This window comes from Panthera leo, chromosome B1, assembly GCF_018350215.1.
Source record: "Panthera leo isolate Ple1 chromosome B1, P.leo_Ple1_pat1.1, whole genome shotgun sequence".
Lineage (NCBI taxonomy): Eukaryota > Metazoa > Chordata > Mammalia > Carnivora > Felidae > Panthera > Panthera leo.
In genome coordinates, this window is record NC_056682.1 from 200,516,378 (window position 1) to 200,529,242 (window position 12,865).

At 56.2% G+C, this 12,865-nt stretch overlaps 1 protein-coding gene across 6 annotated transcripts in view; it reads left to right on the forward strand.

Moving 5' to 3' along the window:
- Positions 1-12,865, forward strand: part of TBC1D14 (TBC1 domain family member 14) — a 106,789-nt gene that overhangs the window by 7,232 nt on the left and 86,692 nt on the right. For all 6 annotated transcript variants that reach the window (XM_042936983.1, XM_042936982.1, XM_042936980.1 and 3 more), the window contains exon 2: positions 3,809-4,547. In XM_042936983.1, the coding sequence (XP_042792917.1) occupies positions 3,826-4,547 (722 nt within the window). In that variant the 5' untranslated portion in view covers positions 3,809-3,825. The remainder of the gene's footprint in view (positions 1-3,808; positions 4,548-12,865) is intronic.

Consider the following 12,865-nt stretch of genomic DNA (forward strand, 5'->3'; position numbering starts at 1 on the left):
CAGAGGTTTCCTGGATGGACTGTCCCTGAAACCTGCCCTCTTAGGACATCGTTGTTAATAATGATTAACTCCGCAAATGGATTTTTGAATCCTCAGTCCCTGCCAGGCAGTGGCGTCTGGAACCTGTTAGCTTAGCGCTGTACCTGCCCGAAGCCCAGAAACAGCAGAGAGACGTGGGAACGGCTGTAAATACAGTCGTGGGAGGGGTGTGGCCCAAAAGAGCCCAAGAGGAAGGGGGATCCTCAGCTTCCCGGGGGGAGTGGGGGAAGGCTTCTCAGAGGAGGTGGTCTCGCAGGTGGGCTGGGTCTCCTTGCGGCATACGTACCAGATCCCCAGGGGCGCCCGTGGCCAAGCTGGGGAGAGCATCCGGGCAGTGGGGCCGCGCGGCTGGGTTTTGAGAGGCGCGAGGGTGACGGCGCGAGGCTGCGGAGGCTGGCAAGGGTGGGCTCGGGGAATTCAGGCCGATCCTGTCTTTAGAGAACGTGTGACTTGGGAGGCCGGCATCTGCAGCTGGCCTCCTGGCAGGCTTCCAGAGTCCACCCTGCAGCCTCTCTGAGAAGCGGGCGCTTTGTTTGCGCAGCCTCGGAAGGCGGGTGCTCTGGGCCGCGGCTTCTGGCTTCATTGTACTGGTGGCCCCAGGCGGAAGGGCTGGAGGACAGGTGGCCGTGGCCCTTGCGGGGTTTGGTTTAAGAGCGTGTTGCAAATGGAAGTTCGTTCTTGCTCTTCGGTTTATTTCCCTGAAGGCTGCCACCTTGTTTGTGAGGCTTAAGGAACTCAAGTTGGACTTGGAAGCAGTGGAGCCCTCAAAGGTCATTCGTTTTCTCCTCAGAAGAGGCCCTCGTCCCGCTGTCCTGGCCCCCAGGGCTCTGCCAGACCTGCTTCGTTCACCTTCCGCATGCTTTCACCTGGGCGATTCGGAGCAGGGGTCCTAGTCTTCACTGAACACGCTTGTTTTGTGTTCCTGTTTTAGTGTCGAAAGCTCAGTCTGAACACAGTTTTTGCAGGCACCCAGCTCTTTATGTGGCTGAAGGAGAGGAAATTCGCATTTACTGGGCACCTGCTGTGGTCAGACGTGGGGCGTGCCCACGTGCCCATAAACGAAATGCTTCATTTCATTTATCCTCAGAGCGGCCGTGAGTTTCGTGCTGTTGCCCCATTTAACTGCCGGGCACCAGGAAGGTTCAGCTTCTCCCCGTGGTAAGTGGCAGGGCCAGAATTTCATTCCAGCTGGCCAGGTCACCACGCTTTCGGCTCCGCTCACGGTGAAGATTTCCTCTTGTGTTGCTGGCTTTTTGCCAGTCTGACCTGTCAGAGTATTCATGGTGTTTTGATAATTCTAGGAACTTTTGACATTGCCAGACGTTAGCTCTTAACTACGTGCTAAAAATGTTTCTTACCATATTTTCCTTTTGATTAAAAAACGAAAAGCGTACAATTCTCCAGTCCGGGTACCTGTGAATCTCTCTGTGTCTCGCTGTTGTGAATCCTGTTGCTACAGAGAGGGGTTGAGTTCGGGCACTTTCCTAGAGCAGGGTCTCAGGGTCTCAGAGTTTGCTGTGGCTTTGCCTGGAGGAGCTCGGGGCTGGGGACGCGGAGTGGAGGCTCCAGCCCAGGAAACCGAGGGCGGCGGGCACCGTGAGACACCGAAACTGTGTTCACGTGTGCCGAGGTGATGCCAGATTCTTTCGGAGAATAAACCGAGTTTTTGCGCTGCAGGTTAGAGAAGCGCTTCAGGTGACACGTTCGTAGTTTTATATTTGCATTAGGGTCTAATTTGGTATTTTTGTTTTGGTGCAGTGCGGTGTGGTTCTGCCTTCTAAGAAAAATTGATAATTGATCAGTACAACATCATGATTAAATAATCCTTACTCACTCGGTCATATTTCAAGTTTTTATACATAGTTCAGTCTATTTTTGAATTCTGCATTTTGATTCATTCCTTCACGTTTCTATTTTGGCTCCAGTGCTGCACGGTCTGGCTGGTTCCTTCGATTTCTGGGAGGGAGGGAGATCACCCCCGCCCTCTGGTTCGCTTCTAGTGAATTTGCTTTTGCTGTGTTGACGTGGTGAAGGGGCCAGGCTTCCTGAAGGGGTTTAGGAAGGCCCAGTGACCCCCAAAAGGGGGTGGTTACCGTTGTTGCCGCCATGCTTCAGAACCTTCCACCGCTGCCTCTTTGATGACGGCCGTTGCCAAGAGAGTGCCTTTGGAATGCTTTTCTCCTGCTACTTTTCTTAATTCTGCCCAGGCAGTCCAGCGCAGCTGGGGTTAGAGCCCAGGAAGAGTCCCATTGGAACCCAAGAAAGTACCATTCTTTATGTTGTCTTATGCCATGGATCAGATTTCAGTAACCCCATCAAGCTTCTTTAGTTTTGACATTTTATTTATTTTATTTTTAAAATTTATGTTTGAGAGAGAGGGAGAGAGAGCATGAGTGGGAGAAGGGCAGAGAGAGGGAGACAGAAGGTCCGAAGCGAGCTCCACGTTGACAGCACTGAGCCCAATGAGGGGCTCCAACTCAACACACCGTGAGATCATGACCTGAACCGAAGTCAGATGCGTACCCGACTGAGCCACCCAGGCGCCCCAGTTAGTTGTGACATTCTAAAGGTCAGTAGAAGGTCGCATCACCTCCACCTGGGTTCTCAGTCTCCCAGGGGCTGTGCTGTCCAGGCCTGTGCACCTGCCACCCCGTCATTCCCACCCCAGCCTTAGGCCAGAGCGCTGTAGGCAGCAGTGTGTGTCACCAACAGCTTTGACTCTTGTCACTCAAATCTCTATTGTGGGTCCGTGGTCTGTTTTTCCTGTATTGATTGTGTCTTCCCCGAAGCAGCCTCCTACCTGGGTTTTGACAACCCCACACTAGGCTTTTCATCCACTAGGTTTGGCCCGTTTTGAGGTCAGTCCAAGCTCTTCCACCAACTAACACTATGATCTCGAACCCGTTTATTACCCTTGGAGCCTTGGTTTCCTCCATGGTCATGGGGGTGATGTACCCTGCCTTGCAGACGCAAGTAAGGCGAGTGCAGCATCATGGGGGCCGCGGCCGACTTGGGTGTGCTTGGGGTCATCTTACTGTACACGGCATACCTGCTTTGTCTTGGTTCCTGTCTTGATGGCAACATCTTGATTTTTATGCTCAGAATAAGTAGAACTTGACTTACATATGGGTTACAAATTCATGTACTTTTTTTTTTTTTTTTTTTGAATGTTTGAGAGAGAGGGAGAGAGAGGGAGGGAGAGAGCAGGGAGGGGTGGGGAGAGAGAGAAGCCCAAGCATACTCTGTCCTCCAGTGCAGAGCTCGACATAGGGCAGGCTCACAAACCAGGAGATCGTGACCTGAGCCGAAACCGAGAGTCAGATGCTCAACCGACTGAGCCACCCAGGTGCCCCATGAATTCACGTATTTTTGATGGAGGTATTCTGTTTATCGTTAAACAAAACAAAACGTGAAAAACAACCCTCTCTCCCTGCCTGGCCTGGTCCTCATGCCCCCAGTGTTGTCCTGGGGGTCAGACATGTGACCGGTGTGGTGTTGGTGATGATGAGGAAGGGGATTGTTTAAGTATTTTTACCTTAGACGTATGTAGCCTTTAGGTTATTGCCCTATCATTTTATATCGTGGTAATATATGCTAAAACTCTAGCTTCTGGTCCCAAATGAAAACTCGAGTACGTGGGACTTTTTCAAGGATTCCTCTGTAAAAAGGGCATCAGAACATTCGAGCTGTGCACCAGCAGAGTGGTGTCTTAGGCTTTTATAGCCACGATCTTACTTTCCATTTTTGTAATTTTTTTTTTTTTTCCTAGTTTCTCCTTGGACCAAGATGACTGATGGAAACCTCTCCACCTCTACAAATGGCATAGCCTTGATGGGCATTCTGGACGGTCGGCCAGGAAATCATATTCAGAATCTACAACACTTGAATCTCAAGGCACCCAGATCCCTCTCGTTGCCAGAGTACGGGCCCAGGCTGAAGCTTGGGCCTTTAGAAGATCAGCACAGCCTTAAGTCCGTGGACTCGGGCATTCCCACCCTAGAGATCGGTAACCCGGAACCTGTCCCCTGCAGTGTGGCCCACGTGAAGAGGAAGCCGTCTGAGTCGGGGACCGTCCCTGAGCGAGCCTGCCAGAGCGCGTGCCCACTGCCGTCCTACACGCCACCGGCTCCCGGCAGTGCCGAGTGGGAGCGGGGCGTGCGGAAGTCGTCCACGTTCCCCCGGACGGGCTATGACGCGGCCGAGCTCTACAGCCCCGCCTCCAAGGCCCTGAACCGCAGCGACGATGTCTCCGTTTGCAGCGTGTCCAGCCTCGGCACGGAGCTGTCAGCCACGCTTTCCGTCAGCAATGAGGACATCTTGGACCTTGTGGTCACGAGCAGCTCCAGTGCCATCGTGACCCTGGAGAATGATGACGACCCTCAGTTCACTGACGTCACCTTGAGCTCCGCCAAGGAAACCCGGGAGCTGCGCCGGCAGGACTGTGTCGATGGAACGGAGGATGGGAGTAAATCGAAAATACTGGGACCGTTTAGTAACTTCTTTGCCAGGTAACGCTATCTTTGTCTGTGCCGGGGTTAGGTGACCGGGCCAGCCGCATGTCCTCATCGAAAACGGGGGTTTCCTGCCTTGCTGAGCAGGCCCTGTGTCACGCAGGCCATCGCGTCTTTTCCCGGTGGCCCAGGGTCCTGTGGAGCTGTGTTGGTGATTCTGCCGTCTGAGTCCTCACCGCTGTCACTTCTGTGTCCCTCCCTGGCGCACTCGCACAGTTTGTTGTCCCTTCCCGGCCTCTGACCTGCTGCTGTGCCTGAGGGTGATCCACAAGGGGCCGGTGCCACCAAACCAACCTTGTCCCCTGAAGGGCCTTTTATGCTAATAACTTGAGCCTCTTGGGCCAAGCACAGCGTGCCAACCTGGGTGGTCTGGGCATTAATAACCCACGTTTCCACCTCCGGCCCCCGTGCCCCGCATGGCTGTGCTGTGGCGTCCGTGCTGTGGCCCAGGCCCTGCTGCCGGGGTGTGTGCTCTCACGGCCCCACAGCTGCCGCTCTCCCACTTGCGTGAGGACCAGGCCACGCAGGCGCCAAGCCGGGGCCGCTGGGGCCCTGGGGGCACGGCTCGCAGAGGACCTGCCTCTCACCTGTGCTCTCGTGGTTTTGTTCAGCAAGCGTGTATGTCCCCCGCTCTGCTCTCGGCAGGTAAGACGGGAGTAGTAGGACCATGGAAGTGGTGACAGGTGATGACTTTGGGGAGGGCTCACGGGCCGGGGGCGGTGGGCGGGGACACGTCAGTCTGTCACACAGCCGCCGTGAACCCCCACGCCGTGCAGCGCCGTGAGGAAGGGCACGGGGGCTGTGCGAGAGGGGGTGCGGGGGGTGGCCACCTCCCCAGCTGCTCGTCGTGTGGGCTCCGGGCCCGTTTCCGTGGTCCGCTGCAGCTCCCCCCGAGTGTGTGTACCGTAGCAAAGCCCGTGTGGGACGCTCTGTGGCGCTGGGGGTCCCTGTGACGTGGTGTGCCGTGCTGGCGGGGTCAGCTGGAGACTCCGTGACGCGGGCGCCGATGGTGACTCCCCGCCGCGTCCGCTGCTTCGTCCTCTGCGTGTGCGGCGTCTCGAGTGAGCCTGAGACCAGACTTGAGGGAGAAGGTCTTTGGCGCAGCTGCGGTTCCTGAGGCACCTCTTCTCCCCGATGTGCCGACAGACAGGCGTCAAGCTACCCCAAGTAGCATCCCTAGTCCCAGAACTCCGTAGAACTCAGGACCGCCCCCGGGGGAGGAGCCCAGGAGCTGTGGGGGACACGGTCGCTGTCCCTTCTGAGATCAGAGCCCTAAAGCAGGTTGTGGTTCAGATGTGTGTGGCCGAGCTGTTCTCTTTACTCGGGTCGTTGTTTTCAGCGTTTCCTGGTTACAGGTACCACCTGGGTGCCTGGTACACGTGGCTTCCCAGGATCCACCCCAGAGCTCCGGAATCAGAGTCTCAAGGGAAGGGCTTGGGAGGCAGGTTTTCAGAGCCACGTGGGGGTCTTGGCAAACTTGGGAAGCCTGGTTCGCGATGGGGGTGGCTGGGAAGCAGCCCGGAGGGAAGAGCTAAGCTTTGGATTTAACAGACCTGCGCCCACATCCTAGCTGTGTGACCCGGAACAAGTTACCTCACCTCTGCGAGTTCACTTTCTCATCTCTAAACGAGCATTAGAAAGCGCCCAGCACAAAATGTGTCGTTGACACACAAGGTACTCTTCTGAGACCTGCTTCACGTGTGGTCACGGGGCCGAAGTGGGTTTGCACGTGGGAACCTGGGTGGACCCAGACAGAGTGAGCTCTAGTTGCCCACTGGGATTGTCAGGACCCCGCCTTGCGCCGCTGCCTCGTCTCGCGTCTGTGTTGGAGCCTCTTCTCCCTTGGAAGGAAACAGCGTCGATCACTGTGGATCATTGCTGAAGCTACTGTTTTTTTTGTTTTGTTTTTTAATTGAAGTGTCGTTGACACACAGTGTGATGTTCATTTCAGGCGTACAGCAGAGTGATTGGACATTTACGTACGTCACCGAGTGATCATTGAGGCAGATCTCACTGGCATCTGTCACCATGCAAAGTTGTTACCTGTTACCGTGTTGTGTCCCCCAGGTTGTGCACTGCACCCTTCCACCTGACTTGTGTGATAACTGGAAGTGTGTTCCTTTTAATCCCCCTCCCCTGTTTTGCCGTCTCCCCCTCCTTCCCACCAGGTTGTTCTTTGTCTCTGAGCCTCTTCCTGTTTTGCTTTGTTGTTCAGAGTCCGTGTATAAGTGAGATTATATAATACGGTAAAGCTGCCGTTTCTTGAAAATCTTTCATAACTTGGTGCCATGGAAATTGAATGTCCCACGTCTGTGTTTTATTCTTTGCTTCTTGTCCCCATGCCGCTTAAGATTTTTCTTTTAAAGTGTATGCACGTATGTGTGTATGGATATAATCTCTACACCCAATGTGGGGCTTGAACTCCCAACCCCAAGATCAGGAGTCACATGCTCCACTGATTGAGCCAGCCAGGCGCCCCCTCCCTTACCCTTTTGATGGCTGTCACATTATTGTGAGCCAGTGTTAAGTACGTTTGGGAAGCAGGCGGAATATTAATGACAAATGGATCAAAATATGTGATACCATGTGCTAAGTCTGGTGAGTTTTTGTCCTAGAATCTGTGCCAAAAATGTTTCGAAACCACGAAACATTTTACAGGTGGGTTACAGAGAGGGCCTGGTACACAGTTAGGACCGTATGAGTTGCGTTGAGGGCAGGGCTGAGGCCGGAGCTGGTCCTCTGGGGTTTCCAGCCCAAGCTTCTGAGTCCTGTTTCTCCATTGTATCCCCTGCCCCCAGGCAACTTCCTTTCCTCTGTCTGTTAGTCCTTGTCCTCACGGAGCCGATTTCTAGGAAATCATAGGAGGAAACGTAGGCAGTATCGTGGAAGGCTGGTCTCGAGAACGAGGCTCCGAGGAAGGGGTGGAGACAGTCATGGGACTTGTGGCCTGAGGCAGCAGACCTGTTGGTGGCCCTGACTGCTTGATGAGGGCGGCTTGGGTAAGACAGGAGGAGAGAAGTGACAGGGACCCGGCTCCCTGCGTTCTTTTGGTCCGCTCTTCACCCAGCCTGCAGTAGGTGCCTCTGTTGCAGATTCCGCCCTGAGCGGAGAGGTCCCGGGCCTCACGGAGCTCACAGCTGCTGGGGGACACAGACACGTGGGGGCGGGGCGTGAGGGCTGTGTGAGTGCGTGAGCCTGTGAGGGTACTGAAGTCGAGTGCTGGTGGCAGGACTCAGACTGGCTGGGTCCAGTGTGAGCTCTCCCCCTTAAAAGCTGTGTGACCTTGAGGAAGTTATTTTAGTCTACTCTTTTTTTTTTTTTTTTTAATTAATGTTTACTTATTTTTTGAGAGAGAGAGAGACAGAGTTTCAGCAGGAGGAGGGGCAGAGAGAGAGGGAGACACAGAATCCGAAGCAGGCTCCAGGCTCGGAGCCGTCAGCACAGAGCCCGATGTGGGGCCCGAACTCACGAACCGTGAGATCATGACCTGAGCTGAAGCCGGACGAGTAACTGACTGAGCCACCCAGGAGCCCCATAAATATTGTCATTTCTAAAATACGTTTTTCTAAAGTTTTCTTTAGTTCTTCTCTTAACGTTGTGCTTACTTCAATCAGAAGTTATTCAGAAAGTGAAATCGGGATTTCTCCACTGTTGACGCTTTGAGATGGACGGCTCTCCCTGGCCTCTGCCCTCTAGGTGCCAGGAGCGCTTCCCCGTTACGACAGCCAGACATTGCCGTATGTCCTGGGGAGGCGCGGGGTGGGGGTGGGGTGGGCAGTCACCCAGCCGTTGAGAACCACTGGGCTAACGGGTTGTGAGTGTTGGTGTTCGTCTCCTTGAAGGAAATTCACTAATATAATACAACTTCAGGAGGATCCTCATCTCGTTTGGAGGGAGGGACTGTTGCGGGATTCCGAGAGCCTGCTGTGTTTCAACAGTACTTATCTAGACACCTGGGTGGACAAGGGGAGAGGAAGTCAGGAACACACTTGTCTGCAGGAGAAGGGTTCTTTCTGTGAAGCCAGGGGTTCAAGGCTGCTAATCTGCGCCGGCCCGGAAGGTGGTAATCAGCTTTGAGCCCTTGCAGCTGCTTTTGGGCGGCCCTTTACGAAGCTGTCCGCGGAGGTGATCTGGGGGAGATGCTCGGGCCGCACCGGAGGCAGGAGAAGCAGAGGGCGTGGGGAGGAGGGGCGGCTGGGGCGGTGCCGCGCCGGGCTGCCCGTAAAGAACCGTAGTGGTGCCTTTTTCCGGTCTGCCTCCCGACCTGGCTGCGGGCCGCTTAGGGGCGAGGTCTGCGCCTGGCTCGCCCTGGCACCCCCTGAGTTGTAACAGAGGCGAGGGGACCCAGGTTTGACCTGTGTGATCTCAGGAACTCCCCTCTCCTCCGCGGTCCCCGTGTGTCCCGGGTGGCTCATCACACCTGTCTTAAAGAGCGGTTGTTAAGAATTCATTGAGGCCGTGCGAGAGCAGCTCTGGACAGAGCAGAAGCCCAGTGTGCAGATCACATCTCTGGCCCCGCTCTCTGCTTCTGTCGGAGTTTCGCGTAAGGTCTCACCTTTTTTAGGGACCTGCTGTATGGAAAAATGTGAAACCATTGTTTGAAGAAAAACAAATCTTTAAGGCATCTTGACTTGGGGTGAATGCGTTGAACTAAACTTTTAGTTCTGTACTGACCCGGGCTTTGGGGATCTGATCATTTGGGCGCCGCGCTGAGGAAGGAGTGGGGTCCTTGCTTTCTCTTTTGAGAGGTGAGTCTCCCAGCAGGGCGGCCGTACTTGAGAAACCTGTGCCGGCCGGCACCCCCTGTGCGGGAGTGGCGGGCAGCGTCTGGAGCTTGCGCGGTACCGTTCTCAGCGTTGTGGCACATCCTGGGAGAGAGCACGGTGGGGGGCGGGGCGGTAGGCAGATCCCGCCGACGGGCTTGTTCCTCCTCCAGGCCACCTGCAGTCCAGGCCGCCTTCCTTCCTGTGGCGGCCAGGGTTAGAAGTGTGTGTCTTGGGCCTGGGGTTCTGGGCAGGAATCGGGTCCCAGCATCAGCCGAGTATTCATTTCCTGGCCGCTGAGAGGCAGCCGCGGTGGAAGGGGTGGCCGTGGTGGTGGCTTCCTGATCCTGCTGCATTCTTGAATCCCGTGGTTCTTTGGCACCTGCGACGCAGGCGCGGTGTGGGGAGCTGTTCCTGGGGGCCCAGCTTAGAGCCAACTACTTGAGGCCTCACGAAGATTTTGAAATCACCCAAGTCCTTGAGTTAGATCCCTTTCTGCTCGAAATTTGTAGGGTAGTTTTTGTATCCTGCACCGAAAGCTGATAGATGTAGGTAAGTGATTCTCCGTCACGGGTGAGGAAACCGAGGCAACGGGTAGTTAAGTAGCTTAACGTAGCGGGGATGCAGGGCTTGGGTTTCTGGACTTAGGTTTCTTGTCTGGAAAACAGAAAGAAGTTCGCGTGTCACAGGGAGGAAGTGTACGTGGATGTGAAGCCCCAGGCATCTAGGAGGCATATCCCCGTCTTGTTTGTTTATTTTTGCCTGACTTGACTCTGACCGCTTTAGGATTAGCATGTTCCCTTGCTGATGTTCTGGTGGCTTTGACCTGATGTCAGGGTTTACAGAAAACAGCCGCTGGTGTGTGCGTGCACGCACGCCCGCTCATGCGTGTGCACGCACTACTGAGATACTTGGGCAGGAGCGCTGGTTGGCATTCCCTTGACCTGCTGTTTGCTGGCATGTGGTCTCGGGTAAGGCAGGCACTCAGCCTCTCCCGGGCCTTAGTGTCCTTGTTTGCAAAATGAGCTGAGGGCCCCTGCCTTAGGGAGCCGTGAACAGGAAAGTGATCCCGGTGCTGAGCTCGGAGTGCTAGGGGGCCAGGGAAGCCAGAAGATACGAGGCTGGGCTGACTAGTGCTGGAGGCCAGCGTGTAAATCTGCGTGCGGTGTGATGATGGCTTGAAGAGAGATGTGAACACGGCAGCAAGCCCCCGGGGAGGTCCAGAAAGAAATACAGGGGGCAGCGGGTCTTTGAAAGTATGCACGAGGTCGGGACAGTGTTCCTTAGGCAGAAGGATCGGCGTGGGTCGAGTCATGGCAGCAGGAGAAAGCTCAGCATTGCTGGGAAAGCGCCGTGGCACGAGGTACTCAGGATGGAGCGCAGAGGGAGGAGAGGTGAGCAGAAAGGTGTGTGGGAGCCCAGATTGGGCAGGGCTTTCAGGACCGCATTCAGACCCAAGACCCAGCACGTAAGAGCAGACAGTGAGATAGAGGTTGGCACCGGTGCTGGTGAGCTGCCTTGGGGACAAGGCGGGGGGGGGGGGGGGGGGGGGGCTCTGCGACGCCTTCCGAGCAGCTCCCGGGGGAGGCAGTAGCTGTCCTGGTCCGAGTGCGTGCTCTGCACCAGGCACTTGACCTGTTCTCAGGCACTGCGCAGCCGTCAGGTGGGGCCGGCCTGCCCACCGGAGACCACATGACCGAGCTGGGACCTGAACGTTCGCTGGCCCAACTCCAAAGTCCCTGCTCTTTCTATAAGAGACACACGACCTCTTTTTAAAAATTTACTTCTTTATTTTTAAATAATCTCTGTGCCCAACATGGGGTTCGAATCCACCACCCCGAGATCTGGAGTCGTATGCTCTCCTGACCGAGCCCGCCCCCACGCTGCCTCTCGTAACATGGGGGTGCGGACCTGGGGCCGGGAGGGCAGGAGGAGATGAGCTGTGGTTAGAGGTGCAGTGCTGAGCCCGCAAGCATGTCCCTGGAGCAGACAGGTGCACTGCGCAAGGGCAGGCGGGAGGAGACTGCAGCAGGTCGGGGAGGTCACTCTGTGGGTCTCCGTCAGGGCACGGCATTCCCTGAGTAGGAAGAGGGCGTCGTGTGTGAGCGGATTAAAAGGCCTTTCCCTCTCGCAGTGTTGGAGTTATCTGGGTGTTCCGCCGGGTGGGAGTGAGGCTGCGGTCGGCCCTGTGCCCCGGGGCCTTCCGGGGAGGGCTGTGGGGAAGGGCAGGGTCCATGACAGGCCCGGGAGGCTGTGAGTGGGAGAAGCAGAGAAGATTTTACCCACGCCCCCTGGTCGGGTGGTTGACATTGTAGTAACCAAACGTCCGTGAGGCGTCTCGGCTACTCGGACTGTTGTCCCCTGTGCTGTGAGTGTCTGCACGGGCACACGCTTAGCCTGGGTCCTCTGACCCCACCCCGGGTTTTCCGTTCCTCTGTGCGACTCCTTGTGCCAGGCGGGTTGTCAGCAGCCCACCCCCTTGACTATGGAAGGCCTGCCTTTCTTCTCCAGCCGCTGATTTACGCAGCGAAGCTGTTACACCCACCGCTGCAGCACCCGGGAGGTCACTGGAGCCCCGACTGGAGAGGTTTCTCTGGCTCCAGGTAAACTTCATGTCGAGGTGGTTCTTCCAGCGTGGAGAGGGTGTCACAGATGGTGTCCCTCTGCAGACGTGGCTGCCGGGAGCCACAGGAGGCCAGCTGTCCGGGCGGGACACACGGGAGGTTGTCTGGTTACTGCTGCAGGAACCGTTTGGAGAGCCTGTCCGTCAGCAGGAGGCTGTGCTCAGAAAGAGCGGCGGAGGTCGTCGGGGGTGGGCTGCCTCCCTGTGCCGGGCTGTGCTTCGTTGGCTTCCTTTTGGCAACAAATCGCAGCCATAATTTATTGAGTGCCTGCAGCGTACCAGGCACTGTGCTGGGCCCTTAAACACGTTTCTCATCATGCGTTTTTCCCAAGAAGTACTTACCGAGCACCTGCCGTATGCCAGGGCGCTCCTCTAGGTGCTCGGGATTCGTCTGTGAACAAGACAAAGACGCTTGTCTTTGAGGAGCTTCTGTTCTAGCGGAGGGAGGTGGGTGGTAGCCCGTGAGTAGGGGAGCACAGATGTTGGTGCCGATCAGCGCCATGGGAGAGACGAGGCAGCAGAGCCTGGAGGGGCCGGGCCATAGAATAGGCTGGTCCGCGTGGCCCACCGACGCGGTGCCCGTCAGGTGCATGAGGGGGAGAGATTCGCGCAAAGACGAAGCAGGGGAGGAAGTTGGCAGAGCAGAGTCCCAGGCCGGCCCGGTGCGGTGGAGGGACGGCACAGAGGCCCGTGAAGGGCTGAGTGAGCGATGAGGAGGGTGGAGGTCAGGGCGGTCCCACCTCCGGGCCCGTAGGCCAGCGTAGCGCTGCCCTCGGCTCAGAGTGAGGGGGCCAGCTGCGGAATTTTGAGTGGAGGAGACGTACTGGTCGTCTACTAGTTTGCTACGTGACAAATGGCAGACAGATATGTAGTGGATTAAAACAGCATCAGTGGTCCATCATCGTGTGGGTGGGTTCTCTCTCGACGCC